We start from the raw sequence: 15990 nt of genomic DNA on the forward strand, positions 1-15990 counted from the left end.
CCTCGGCCAGTTTATAAAAACTTATAGTTTCAAGACTTCCTTTTTAATCTTTACTTATTCCTGCTTGAAACCTATTTATTTCACTATTCCCTTTTCGGAATACATTATAAAACTTCCTTTGACTGCCGCACACAAAAAATCAAGTTCCTTCCAACTTGAATATTCCTCGGCAAGTTTATAAAAACTTATAGTTTCAAGACTTCCTTTTTATTCTTTACTTATTCCTGCTTGAAACCTATTTATTTTCACTATTCCTTTTTCGGAATACATAATAAACAAGAGAGCGTTCGAAAAGTTTTTTAGAACACTGGCCGAGGAATATATTTAAGTTGGAAGGAACTTGATTTTTTGTGTGCGGCAGTCAAAGGAAATTTCATATTGTATTCCAAAAAAGGAATAGTGAAAATAATAGGTTTCAAGAAGGAATAAGTAAAGAAATAAAAGGAAATCTTGAAACTGTAAGTTTTTAGAACACTGGCCGAGATATATTCAAGTTGGGAGGAACTTGATTTTTTTGTGCGGCAGTCAGAAGGAAATTTCATAATGTATTCCGAAAAGGGAATAGTGAAAATAATAGGTTTCAAGCAGGAATAAGTAAAGAATAAAAAGGAAGTCTTGAAACTATAAGTTTTTATAAATTGGCCGGTAAATATTCAAGTTAGAAGGAACTTGATATTTTTTTGTGTGTGGCAGTCGGAAGATAGTTTATAGTGTATTCCGAAAAGGGAATAGTGGAAATATTAGGTTTCAAGGAGAAATAAGTAATGAATAAAAGGAAATCTTGAAACTGTAAGTTTTTAAGGTGGAATAAGTTAAGACTGTCAATTTAGTATTGTGAATGAAAGGAGAACTTGTTGCTTACATTCTAAAGTGAATGTTTTTCTTAGAGAAAATATTGATAAGGAAGTTTTATAAGTATTAAGAATGCCTGAAAGTGAAAGTTTAGAAAATATATTGATTAAGAAGATTTTTAGGTATTAAAGGTGCCTGATCTGATGAGTATTACTACTAAAAGGAAAACAGGATATAGTCAAGAAGACTTTATGTGTGTTACATTGATTGATGAAAAGGATCCTGAAAATAAAGTACAGAACCTTGTAACTTCTGGAAAAGAGCCTTAACAGAAAGAGAAAAAGACTATGAACATTTTTTTTGTGATTATGAAAGAAAAAGTGTTTAGTCTTAAGAGTAAGTTTATATTTAAATAAGGCCTTGGATCCATATAATCTGTAATTATAGTTATGTATTATTACTAGAAGTGTATATATATTGTTTTAGTTTTATTAAATGTGTTTATTTTGTACTTGGTATTGAGTCAATGATTAGTTGGATTCTGAAAGAGTGAGTTAAAGTCATTGCACCAATTGGAGTGAACTCTTTGTGCAAATATAATAACATATAGGGACACTCGGAGTCAAAAAATAAAAATAATTGTTAGTAAAAGATATTTATATAATATTTCATCTCATAAGTATATAGAGGAAGAAGAAATAATATAAATAAAAATACACTTATAAATAACAAAAGTACTCGCGACCACCTCTGCCAACTCATTTCATCTATTCTTCACTTTACAAGCAAAAAATAGTCTTAACATCCTTGCTAACTACATCTTTATAGTTTCCAGAGATGGTTCATTATTCTCTCCCTCCCTGTCACATAAAAAAAAAAAAAATCTGTGTCATTCTTATAAAACCTCTTTAACAACTTATATGCTTCAGTCTGTTCTCAACCTTCCACAATCTTTGTCACTCACGCATCTGGATGCTCTCCACAACTTTTTTTATCCCCAGAATCTAGGTGACCAGATCTGTGTGCAGTACTCTAGATGTCTTATTAAAACTTTATAAAGGGGAATAATAATCTCACTATCCCCACCTTGTTATTTTGTTCTTTAACAACCACATAATGTGATGTGCTGTTTTGGCCACCTTTGCAATATGTCTTCTAAAGTTCATGTTCCTGTCCACAATCACTCCAAATCCCTAGCCGCATCAATTTCCTGCAGTTCAGTTCTGTCAGTGTAGTACACAGCTTGTGATCTCTTCTTCCCAGAGTGCATTGCCTTGCACTTGGTCATGTTAAATGCAAGTCATTTGTCTTTGTCCATACTGCCAGTCTAAGTCATCGTGCAGATCTCTACATCTTCATTGACTATTAGTGTTCCTAGCTTTGCACCATCAGTAAACAATTGGATATTTCCAGTCAGATCATATCCTTTATCATTATTGAACAAATTAAACAGAGTATTGAGCCCTGTGTTACCTGTCTTTTGCTGGGCTCAACTTTTCCATTAAACACTTTATCTGTCCATCAGTCATCCTCAAATCCAAATTACCAGCTTCATATGCATCCCCATTTGCTCCAATTTACAGAATTTCATGTGGAATCCTGTCAAATGCTTTTGAAAGTTCAGCAATATTACTGGTAAGCCATTTCCTTTATCCAACTCATTTGTCATTTTATTATAAAAAGTGAGCAAATTGCTAAGGCAAGACCTAACCTATCTTCACACAAACTTTGTTGCACCCCCTCATAAAGTGTATTACTATCTGCATAGTTTTGTCCATCCTGAATTCTTTTACCATTTTCTCCAGTACTTGAATCACCAGTCTATAGTACTGATTGGCCTATTATTTGCTACTTCTGGCTTGGAGCCTCCTTTATGCAATGGTCTATTTTATCCTCTTTCCACTGCATTGGTACTTTCCCAGAATTGAGGCTTAAATCAAACAGCTTAGTTAGAGGAGTTGCCAATTTCCTTGTTCATTCTCATAATACACAAGCTGATATGCCATCTAATCTCATGGCTATGTTCTCATTAAGCTTCTGCAATACTCTAAGCACTTGCAATTCTTCGGTCTATTCTCTTTTCAGTCAGTGTTACATTTGACATTTCACCTGGATGGAATTTTGCCTTTGCAAAATAATTAGTCAGTAACTCAACTATTTGGTGATCAGTCAGTAACTCAACTATTTGGTTTGCTCCTGTTACCTACCTCAGTTTTTGTTAGTCAGTCTTCCTTTTACTTACCATGCTACTAAAAAAAATTCTTTAGGATTTCTTTTGGCCTCATCAACTAGTTTCTGCTCATAAATAGCTTTGGCCTTCCTTACTGTACAGGTCATCTTTCTTGCCTGCACCATGTACTGCTCATGTCCTTTACCATTTTCTTTGTCTTCCCACAACTTTTGCTTATTATTCTGCAACTGCTTAATTGTTCATTAGATGGATGGATGCTATTTATCCATCTATTTCCTATTTGATTTATCCTTCTGTTTTTGGATATGCAGTGATACTGCTTTCATCATACACCCCTTGACCATCTCTTATCACGGCTAGCATTTCATCCTCGAAATTCTAATGATTGAATTTGCTGAAAGCTAATTCCTCAGTTTGTCATAATCACCTGCTTTGTAATTCTACGTATACTTATTAACTGAAAATTTTGCATGTCTGGTAATCTCCCAGGTTAAGATTACATCATTGATTTCCCCGAGAAGAGGGAGCGTGGCTATATTGGTAACTGCTAAGTTCTCTGATGCTCTGACCAGATCCACACTTTCATACTTCATGTCCTTTCCATTATGTGCTATTTCAAGTAATTATTTCTTAGCAGTTGTATAAATTCCAATTCCTTTCCTCCGTGTGACTATTCCTCCTTTCAATCTACGTCCCCATAGTTGAAATTTCTCGTAATAATTACTCAACCTGTATTCATGCCATTGCATGCCATCTACGCAGCAGTCAACTAATGTGTTTCATCCTGTTGGCCTCTGTTTCATGCTAGATAGCCTCAAATTTGCCAACCTGGTTTGCCAAGTAGTTAGCATATCTGCTCTCCAACCGACAGGCTGTAGGTTTGAATCCCACCATTGACATAAATGTTTGTGATTGTCTTTAAGTGGAATATGAATTTTATCACCCAGTGTAAGACCATCCTGCTTGTTGAATGCCTGAAGTGGCTTGAAAGAGGTCCATGTTTGGTCTATAGAACAGGGTTTTCAGACTATATTAAAAATAAATTTAAAAAAATATTATTATTCTACGATCCCCATGGATTTGACTCATCTAGGAGGTCCCTTTTGTCATACATACAGCTCATTGTACCTTGCCTTTCAAATTCTCTGCAAACACCACACTCTCAGGCAATGCATTCCAATCATTCACAACTCTCTATGCAAAAACCCCTGCTTTTCACTCCCTTGCTAACATCCCCCCCTTATACAGCTTCCAGGGATGATCTCTTGTTCTCTCCTGATCTCTCTCACCACTTGATGAAAAACCTCTTCAATGTTAATTCTATGGCAACCCCTTACCGAGTTGTATGTTTCTGTCCTCCTATCTACTAGACTTTGTAAATTGCATTTTCTCAACCTTTCTTCATATTCAACATTACAGAGATCAGAAACCACCTTAGTCAATCGCCTCTATAGCTTTTCCAACTAACATCTCTTCATCCTTTTGAAAACCAAATCTTTGCACAGTAGTCCATTTGTGGCCTAATTAAGGGCTTATACAATAGAATCAGAATCCTCCTTACTTCTACATGTTGATGTCCTCCACAACATTCCCAGAATTCATTGTTTTGCTCAGTTTTGGGAGATCACTCTTCCACTCACCTCTAGGTTGTCTTGGACTTGCACTACTCTGCACCCCCCCCCCCACTAAATATTCTAATTTACCTGAATTTGCATTTCAGAACCATAACTCGAACAATGCTTTCTCAAAACACCTAACTTCAAATTGACTCAGATGCAAATCATTCTGCCTTTACATAAGTCCATTTTCATCTCAATCACTATACATCCACAAATTCTATATCATTCCTCTTACATGACCTGTGTACAGACTCATTTGCAATCATAGCTCTTCATATCAGCTCTCTTCTATCATACCATGCAGTAGAATTGCAACGTTTGCTTGTAGCAGCAACTGTTTTATATTTTAATTTAGTATTTTGTAAAATCTTTTAAGGTATTTATCAGGAATTAGCAATGTTAATCCTTTTGTGGATTCATTTTATTTTATTTATTCACATGGGATTCTTCCATCATCCCATAGAACTAGTTGAGCCCTCCTAATGAGGGATTAAATATGTATTTTATGAATGTAGATCCATGTGTTCATGAGCTGGTTTGCCTGTTTTGAGGAACAAAAAACCAGAGTTTCTGGGTGAAAAACCCTCCATCTCGACGTGGGCATGGATCTTTGTGATTGTCCATGAAAATACTAGTGGTGGTGGTCGGCAGTAGATGGCATTGGTACAGATGATGAAAATAGTTGCGGTTGGAGATGGAGAGCTGTCTTCCTCGATGAGTCTGGACTCCCTGGAGGTGTTACGTAATAATAATAATAATAATTAAGTGACTTCATCTACCTGCTAATTTTAAATTGTTTTATTGGTAAAATATGTTCACATGTGAAAATTCTTTATTATAGTTGCTTTCTATAAGCTTAAGTTTTTATTATGTATAGTCTTGCAATAATTGCACTGGATATAGAAATGCATTAAACTAAGATTTAGAACATTCATTAACCAGGCATTATACTATATAAGCAAACCAATTTACTCAAAATTCAAAATGTTCTCTAATTTTTGTGACCCATACACATGAAAAACATTTTGTTCAGGTTTCCAGATTCAGTGTGTGTGTGTGTGTGTGTTTGCCTGCCTGCCTGATGATGATGTAATATTTATTATTAATGTTGTCTTCTCCTTTTTTTTTTGGTCTAGCAATAATTTGTAAAATTGCAAGCACTAAATGAATTTTGCTTAAATCCATGTAGTTACAAAAATCCATCACTGTTTGCACACAATTTCCCATTGACTGTACTGTCAAACCATAGACACTAAAAAAAATTGCTGACATCAGTGTCAATTCATCCACAAGCTGTATTAAATTGAAGTGGAGACAGTGGAGAAATTACTAAATGAAATAAGTGAAAAATATGATTTATCATATAATTTGTTTTTATGCTATGTTCAAAAAATTGACTGTAAATTAGAAAGTCTGAAAGCAAAAATTGTGTGCACTCCCCTTTTTGACTCATGTGCACAGGTTAGAGGTAACATTGAGAAGAGTGTGTGTGCACGTGCTGTTTAGTTTATCGTTTAAAAAGTTTTATGCTAGGTAGAAAACATGACATTTTAGCTGGATAATAATAAATATCTTTTACCTTATTTTCAAACCAAAGACAAATGTACTATTTCTTGCTTAATTTCCCCACACCATTTGTGTTTATAGCTAGTTTTCATTGGTCAAGTGAGTTTTCTCTTCATTAATTGCACGCCAAGTATTAAAACTGTTATTCCAGTAAATAAAAACTTCAGTAAAAAAAATTGAGTAATTTGATGAAGGAAATTTATTCATCCAGTTTTGATGGACTTCCAAGTTTTTGAAGTCTATTTAAAATTTAAAAAAAAAAAACAATAAAAAAAACATGTGGTATATTTGTAAGTCTAGTATAATCACCACTGTTTTACCTGGAATGCAAATTCAAATGGTTGAAACTAAAGATAGAACTCTGAGAGACTCCTAGTTTGCATCCACCGAGATAAAACAATTTCTGGATATTTAAAGTATGGCAATAGTGAGGGGGGGGTGAATCATTCTGGGAAATATATTATATAAATCCTTTATTTTATTGCTAACTAACAAAAATGGTGTAGTGTTAATAGGCATGAGAAAAGTTTGCCAAAGAATAGCTTTTGCTTTTGTGAATAATTTTTATTTATTTTTTTCTTTTATCTTAGATTTGTGACAAATCCAGCACAATTAAATGTTTCATTTAGAATAATTTTTATCCTGGTATCCTTGCTTTTTTAAGATTAAAATACAAGCATGTTATTAATTTTATTGTTAATATTAGTATATATAATTATGAATGACATAAGTGACTAGTGCTCACTGACTAAAAATTCAAAACATTCCAATATATTCATTAGCACACATGAAGACTTAAATTGCATGTCATTTATAACTAGTACAGAACATTATAATGGCTGATACAATACAGATCTTGTAGCATTAGTAACCACAATGCTATGGGATCATAAGCTCTTAAAAAGGAAGACATCTTTAGCATTAAATTTAGCATTATATTATTCAAATTTTGATCCTTTTGTCTTTTAGCAGTGCTGTGTATTTGAGGAGTCAGTATTTAAGGGAGTGGGGGCTAACAAGCACATTACCTGGGGATTTATTCTTGAGTCACTTTTATTCAATCAGCATATTTGGAGATATGTGAATATTTGGAAATGCTGAGAAGGGAGTTTTGTTTGATTGCATACAATACAAAGTTAGGAAAGGTAGGTTGAGCTGATGTGGAATATTTTAGCGGAGAGTTTAATATACTTGAAGATGAGAAGGGATGGCAGTCTGATAGGTTTAAGCACTGTCTTGCACTTGACAATTCAGAAATGGAGAGCTACTATAGTATTGGTGGGCAATTTTGCTAGAAGTTGAAGAGGACAAGGAATTTTGAGATAATCATTAATAAGAAACTGAAATTCAGGAAATGCCTTTAAGAACATGATCAAGAGATTTCTTTAATGGTGAGGATGTTCATAAGCACGCAAGAAAATCTAGTTCCATTATCTAAGTGATTTGGTTAGACAATCCCCTGCACTATCATATGATTTGAAAAATAGGAGTTATGATTGAACATATGAACAGTGGAGAATAACTTGCATGATCAGTACTACTGTGAATTTTTAGACATAGAAGAGGTGGGAATAAAAACAAAAGACTATCCATAGAAGTTGTAGAAAGATGTTAAAAAACAAATTTTTTTAAGCATATGGAATGCATGCATTTTTATGCATGAGTGGAATGCATTCTTAGTCAGGTATAATTGATATTGTAGCAGTATATAGAGATCCCCTGCAGTGAGCCTTGACATAATGGAGGAATTACAGTTGTAATAATAAAGTAGGCTTTGAATGCACTGTTTTGAATAATTTTCACTTAAAATCCAACTTCCTTACAAGTTTATATGAGAATATATGTACAGGATATTTCATAGATAATTAGTTATTTCATAAACAACTAGTATTTGCTTACCAGTAATACTTTATTTATATGCCTCTCTGTGTATATATTGTTTACTGTTACTTTGTTCTCACACTTAGGAAATGTTATTGTCCAATTTTAGGTCATGGTACTTTGTTTTGAGTAAGAAGCAAAGATGATTTTCATGTGCATTTCCAATTTCATAGGTATTTCTCTGAAGAAAAAGTAGTATATTAGTTATTTTAGATATTTACACCAGTATGAAAGATAATAATTTGATTTTCAATAAGTACTTTTTTCATTATATTTAAAACTCAGGGTTTATAATAAATATTAAATTTTGTTCTTTTATTCATGGTTCCAAAGTGAGCATAAATTATGGATAGTGATTGAACCCATACTTCAATTTTTCATAATTTATTAATGCTTCCTACTATTCTTGCTTCTTTCATGGTAGGTATTGCATAGCTTAAGTGGATTATTTATTATTGTTTATTTTTCCTAGTTACTGGAAGGATATTCAATATTTACAGGTATCTGTTTTTTGTGAATGATCAAGTGCTTTGATATTTTATCTCTGTTTAAAATTTACTCTTTAAATTATTTTGCAGTGTAGTAGTTTTCCAAAAACATTGAAAGTAATGGGTGCTGATGAATGGTAATGTATTTAGTGGTAATGGAATTTGATGATTGATGTCATCCTTTTGAATTCAGTCATTGATAAGTTATACTGCCATTTGATTCAGAAATATTATACAAACAACTTAAAATTTTTTTTAAAATTCTTATCCCAGGAAGCTAACAGCTTTTTCACTGTCATATCAGAAGTTATTCCTGTTTTTTTCCTTCCACTATGCAAAGGGATGTATCGGTAACCCCAATTGGTAGAGGATTAATGTCTTCTGAAGTTGTAGTGAGTGAGAAGGCATTGTTTTATTTCAGGACAACTTGTTATAATGTTAAGTTTACAGTATGAGAACCAGTATGTGAAACTTATCTTCTAGACAAAATATGCAAATGCTATTTGGGGTTTTGTTGATGATAGAATGATGTTGAACCTTCTATTTCAGAAATCTTGCTATTTACAAACAATGTCTGGAATATGTTCAACGATTTTTGAAATGTTGATCCATATTCATTTTCCCTAGGAAAAGATAACCTAGTTAACTTCAGTTACTCCAGCATCTCTCTCACAAAAAAAAAGGCAGAAATCTTGACAAATTCCCTTTGCTTAAATGATGGCTTTGAGAGAGAGAGAGAGAGAGAGAGGCTGAAGAACCAACTATAGCTACATAATAACTATTAATAACTTTTAACTATTAAAATCACATTTTACAAATTCCCTCCGCTTAAATGATAGCATTGCGAGAGAGAGATTATTATTGTATGGGCACTTCCATAGAGTCTGAAGACTCGCTGCGGGAGACCTAAATTATCCATACAATCTATCATGCGAGGTAGATCCCAAATGTTTCTGGCCTGACATACAAAATTCGCACCAATTTTAAAACAGTGCGTGACACATTGCAACATCTCTGGGGAGCTTAGTGTATCAGTTTCAACTCTTTACTTGTGTCATTCAGTTGGAGGCAGTTGATCACCCACCCACCCTACAGCCCACCAGATATAGCACCCAATGACTACTATCTCTTCTCGAAACTGAAGAAAGGCCTTTGAGGAAGAAAATTTGCAGATGATAATGAGGTTAAAGATGCAGTTTTTGTCACTTTTCAACATAATCTCCTTTTACTTTAACACACTTTTCACATCTTTGAATTAATATTCCTTGAAAAAATAGTCTGTAGTTTTGTCTGCAAAATGCCTAAAACTGCATCTTGCAGTTGTTTTTTTTTCTATCACTCTAAAAGCTATCAGGCTGGAAACTTATGGAACCACTCTCATACTTCTTCTTGAACCCATTAACATGTAAACCACTCACAACTGACTCTGGCAACCCATTCCATTCATTCACAAACTCCCCAAGAAAAAAATCTAGTCCTCGCACCCCTACTAACCACACCTTTATTCAACTTCCAGGGACAACCATTTGTTCTGGCCCCTCCAGCCAAGTGCTGACACATTTCCCCTGCATCATTCCTGTAAAACCCTTGAAGCAGCTTAAATGTTTCTGTCACATCTTCCCTCTTTTTCTCTTATCAACCAACTTCCACACACTCTCAATCTATCTCCATAGGGAACATTCCACAGACCACTCATCATTTTGGTCACTCACCTCTGAATCTTCTCCAGCACTTCCTCATCCCCAAGAAACTCAGGAGACTAGACTTGAGCACAGTAATCCAGATATGGAATCTCGATGGAACTTTGTTATACGTATGATTTTTTTGCCGGCCTGGTTGGCCGAGTGATTAGCGTGTCCACTCTCCTGCAAAAAGGCTGCGGGTTTAAATCCTGCCGTGGGCATGAATGTTTGTCATTGTCTGTGAAAATACTAGTGGTGGTGGTGGACAGTAGATAGCATTGGTGTAGAGGTTGAGTGGTGGAGACGGAGACTTGTAGAGTAGGTACCCTCCTTTGATAAGCTTGAACTCCCTGGAGGTGTAAAATAATAATAATATGTACTTACAAGGCCTTATAAAGAGGAATAACAACTTCCTTCTCTCTACTTGTTAACGTGTTCTTTAATAGCCAAGAAATCTTATGGGGCTACCTTAGCAGTATGTCCTCTAAACTTTCACACACTATCTACCCCCCCCCCCCCCCCAAATCTCTAGCTTCATCTATATCCTGGAGTACAGTGCCATCAGTGTGATACACAGCTTGTAATCTATTTATCCCAAAATGCATAACTTTACATTTCTCCACATTAAACTGAAACCCATTTTCTTTTGTCTATACTGACAGCCTTTTTAAATTGTCCTGAAAGCACTCCACATCCTTGATTAACTATTACTCTACCTAAATTTGCATCACCAGCAAACAACTGTATATTTCCTTTTAGGTTGTTTCCTATATCATTTATGTACAAATTAAACAGCAATGGTTCTAACACCAAACCTTGTGGCACACCACTAGTCACCTGGATTTTGCCTCGATTTTGTCCCTCCACATACACTTTTTGATATCTGTCCAGCAGCTACCCTCTTATCCACTTAACCAGTGTCATATCCATCCCCATTTGTTCTAATTTGCATAACAGAGTTCCATGTGGTATTCTGTCAAATGCCTTTGCAAAATCCAACAGAATCATCATGTAGCCATTTCCTTTATCTATCTCTGCTGTTACTCTATTACAAAAAGACAATAAATCACTAAGGCATGACTGACCCTTCACAAAGCCCTGTTGTCCTTCAACATGGGACAACATAGCTTTGTGACCCATTCACAAATTCTTGAATTCTCTTTTTGACCAATTTTTTCAGTACTTTTACCACCATGCCTGAGATACTGATTGGTCTATAATTTGCTACTGTAGCTTAAAACCTCCCTTATGCAAAGGAATTATCTTCTTTTTGCTTCCTGTGAACTCTACCAGAGCTGAGACTTTAAAGAGCTTTGTCAGAGGAATTGACAGTTCCTTTGTACGTTCTTGCAAAACCCAAGCTGATATCCCATCTAATCCCACAACTGTATTGAGATTTTGCAATATCCTAAGAATCTCCAATTCATCCATCTTTTTTTCCACATTAGTGTGGAAACTAACCTGACTAGGATGATGTACCTTTCCAAAGTGATCGATTACTCAGTAACTCAACTATTTTATCTGCTTCTGTGACCTCATGACTTTTTTTTCTTTTCTTTTCTTTTTCTTACTTGCCATATAACGAAAGAACTCTTTGGGATTTTCTTTGGCCTGCTTGGCTAGTTTCTTCTCATAATCTGATTTTGCTTTCCTTGCCATGCTGGTCACCTTTCTCTTTATATACCTTCCACAGCATTTTTTCTGCAGCTCATGCTTAATGATATTAGTCATCCATCTAACACTTACCTGATTAATCCTGCCAATCAGGATTAATCCTGATTAATCAATTTAATATGGCTTCCTCTAGATGACCCTTAACTATTTCCCGTGTGCTACTAGCATCCTTACCCTACAGTATTTTATGCCATGGCACAGATTTGAGCTTCTTCTAAGCTTGATGTAATCACCTGCCTGGTAGTTCCATGTATACCCTTTCTTGACAGAATATTCCTCATACCATCTCCCAAGTCAAGACTGCATGGTCACTTTCATCAATCAGAGGCAATGTAATCAACTTGGTTATGGATAGCTCTTCTGATCTTATGACCAGGTCCAATACTCCTCCACCCCTAGTCCCCTCCATCACATGCTACCTCAAGTAATTATCTCTTAATAGGTGTGTCAATTACATTTCCTTCCTGTCATGGTGATCTTTCTTCCTTCCACTCTATATCTCCATAGTTGAAGTTCCCCCATAATAATTGCTTGATCTGTACTCATTGTACTAATTTGCCGTTGCATGTCTTCTGTATCATCTGTGGAACTCCCTGGCCTATAACAACAGTCAGCTGTATATTTTTCAAGATTAAATCAATGAAACAACAATTGTTAAACATAAATCGAACTAGGTACAACTACATAATAGGAATTGCTCTTTTAACTATTAAAATATGATTTTAATGTAATTCATTCATATTTCATTCTAACCATGAGGGAAATTCATTTTTTTTATTTTGTTTTCATGAGTTATTGGTGATGAAGTTTGCATAATCAATTTCCAAAATTTTGAATGTTTCTTGTAAATTTGTAGTATTTATTTTTAATTGAAACAATGAATTGCACATTGGTGTCATGTTTATGGCCTGGTTGGTCAAATGGATAGCGTACCTGCTCTCCAACTATCTAGCTGAGGATTCATAAAAATTTTGCCCATCATGGGCATGTTTATGAATGACTTTAGGTGATAGATGAATAGCGTTGCCTAGTGTGAGATTCACCTCATCTCTCATGAGATGTGTGAAGTGGTTTAAAGAAAGTTGTGGTCTTTAGATCAAGGTTTGTGGAAATTTTAATCCTTCACCCATCCATAGTATTAATATACTGTAGGTTTGCATCTTTCAGTGAGTGAGACAGACAAAAAAATCCTACTGTTTTGAAAAATTTTAGGTGTTTCTGAAAGTGCATAACACCTTCAGATTTGATTTGTCAATTCATCTGTACACAGTAACTCTGCTATGGCTAGATAGAATTTAATGAAATTTTTGGGTGCAGTCTGTTTACTTTCATTCATATTTTTAGTGGAAAACTGCTCAAAGTGATAGCAGGACATTTCTTTTAGCTAAATGGAATTTAATAAAATTTGGTATTTAGAAGCTACCAGAATTGGTTAGATAATCTGAGTTTTATTATCATTTGAGGCCAAAAATGATATGCATTGTGATAAAATAAGTATCGAAACACAGGTTTAGAATTAAGCGCTAACATGTATGTTCTTGTCTTCTCATTGAAAGTATACTAATGATTTTTTTTCCCCTTTGTATTGAAATTCATTTTGTCTGTTGTCGGTGACATGCAGATAATAAAACAACAACAAATTACACGATAATCACAGTAATAAACTTCAATGAAAGTACAGTTTTTTCTATTGAAAATAACAGTACATCAGTGTGTAGAAACAAGCAAATCAAAGAACAGAAATACAAGGTACATACTACAATTGGGTTACCAATTAAAAATGATTGCAGTTAGCTAGAAATTGATATATAAATAATATCAAAACTATTTTTGAAGTTTTGAAGGAAAGTTATGAAGCACTTTTACATTGGCCTAACCTGAATTAGAATGATTCTCTCTCTCTCTCTATCCCAAATTTTTGAGAGATTCTCATTTTATGTAAACATCAAAAATAGTTTTAATATTATTTATTCATATAATATTAATTTCTATCTTACAGCAACCATTTTTAATTGCTAAATCATTTGTTGTATATACCTTGTATTTCTGTTCTTTGATTTGCTTGTTTCTACACACTAATGATGTACTGTTATTTTCAATATGAAATATCTGTACTTTAAAGTTTATTATTGTGGTTATCATGTAATTTGTTGTTTATAGTTATACCACAAATACCTTTTTAAAGATTAGATGCAGATAGGAACTTGCAGATTTTGAGTTATCACAAAATGCCATATCAGTTGCCATCTGTTTGGGACACTAATCAGATAGCTTCACTCAAAATCAGCTGCAGGTAATATTATCAATTGATATGTGAGGATACTGCCTTACTAAGAAATATACAGGAAGCTAACACCCTTGGCTGGCTGTGGGAAAATAATTAACAGCAATTCAGAGATACTATGAAGGATTTAGATTAGTAGTAGGATATAAGACATAAGATATAAGACACTGCATTTCTTCATGGAGTCTCACTTTCTGTGGAAGGATTGCCCATAAACGAAACATCAACCTTGACAGACAACAGACTGTCATGGACCAGTGTAGACTGCACTGGTCCATACAGGCTTAAGTTTGCAATACAGGATGCTGAATTATTATTATTATAATTATGGACTACCATGGAATCAGACTCATCGAGGGAAGCCTGAAACATCATGCTAAGCACTATCCAATATTTGCACAGCATCTGTAATACTTTGCTTTGAAATCATTCAGTCATGTCTCCCGCAACAAACTAAGGCAACCTGTTCCACTTATTCACCATTCTTCAAGAAAAAATTCTAGTTCTGACACCCTTGTTAACTACCCTCCTGCTCATTTTCCAAGGATTGCTCCTAGTTCTCCCAACCACTCCTTTTCTGAAAAATTTCCTTTGTATTAATCTTGTAAAAACCTTTCAAACTCTTCTCTAGTTGATAGTTATATCAAATGCTTGAGAATGGACTTATGCTCAAGTGCATTATCCCATTTGGTAGCAGAGGTGTGTAATAGTTTGGAAGTATTTCTCCTGGTATATGGACTTGCATTGTAAGTTTTGAAGGATATGTAACACCTTTTGGATACTTCACTGTTTCCTGAAACATCACTTTTATACAACACCTTTTCAACATGACAAATGGAACAAGTCATACTGCATGCTATTGTGACAATCTTTCTCACACCATATCACAGTAACACTGGGAGTATGACATGGTTGTACTGGATAAAGTCATGGGGTCTGTTCTATGAAACTGCCACTATCTGAGAAACATTGCCTAATTCAGAAGTGTTACATATCTGTCAGCATTCATCCTTTCACATATTAAGATCCAGATCAGCTGCAGACCAATACTCCTCGACCACCAAACTTCACTTGGAATGATGGATGCATTGCAATGTTCTTACTACTAGTGTAGTCTGTGCTGTTGGTTGCCATAGTTGATTTGACATGTACTATTCTATGGAGCTACTGTTCCATAGAAACTATGATTTGCAGTTCTTCACTTGATTTTGCTACTGACCTCACACTGCCATCCTCCATTGACTCCTTAAACTCATAGTTGATCATCGTCACATTGGACTAGAAAGATAGTCACATCAGTCCTTCATTGGTGTTAGCATCATGTATCTTCCTGTGGGTTTCTTGACTGAGGTGGCACCTTCACATTTTTATTGGGTTATAATATTACCTACAGTACCTCTTGGGTGATGCTTTTTTTAATGATGCATCCTATGATAAACACAACTTTCCATAAGTTCTCCATGCATCATTGATATACAGTCAACTCAGGAGTATAATCTTCAGCAACAGTAAATGAACTCGGAAAACTTATGGAGAGTATAGAATTCCTGATATATATATCATGTATGTACAGGATACTGTAATGGTAGTGTATGAAAAATTTACATTATTAATTTCCTGTTAACAATTTTCTTCTAAATCAAGTTATTTGTCAGGACACCAATATTGTCAGATCTTATATTTTGGTCTTCTAAAGCACTTCTAACTGCATCGATTCATTTTTTTATACTTTCTTACATATATTTCTTTTCAATATGATATTCAATTTTATTCTGCTCAAGATATTTCTTGCTATCTTCAATAAACAATGACA

The 15990-nt window shown here is 34.5% G+C and overlaps 1 protein-coding gene across 8 annotated transcripts in view; it reads left to right on the forward strand.

The window, feature by feature from the left end:
* LOC150105078 (RNA-binding protein Pasilla-like) overlaps nt 1–15990 on the forward strand; it is a 132571-nt gene that overhangs the window by 30199 nt on the left and 86382 nt on the right. For 3 of the 8 annotated variants that reach the window (XM_090395480.1, XM_090395479.1, XM_090395481.1), the window contains one exon: nt 8159–8222. The exons of the other annotated variants lie outside the window; for them this stretch is intronic. In XM_090395480.1, the coding sequence (XP_090251606.1) occupies nt 8192–8222 (31 nt within the window). In that variant the 5' untranslated portion in view covers nt 8159–8191. The remainder of the gene's footprint in view (nt 1–8158; nt 8223–15990) is intronic. 8 annotated transcript variants of the gene reach the window in all.

Source organism: Typopeltis vanoorti, chromosome 7 (assembly GCF_054136105.1).
Source record: "Typopeltis vanoorti isolate ZY-2024b chromosome 7, IOZ_Tvanoo_1.0, whole genome shotgun sequence".
Taxonomy (NCBI): Eukaryota; Metazoa; Arthropoda; class Arachnida; order Uropygi; family Thelyphonidae; genus Typopeltis; species Typopeltis vanoorti.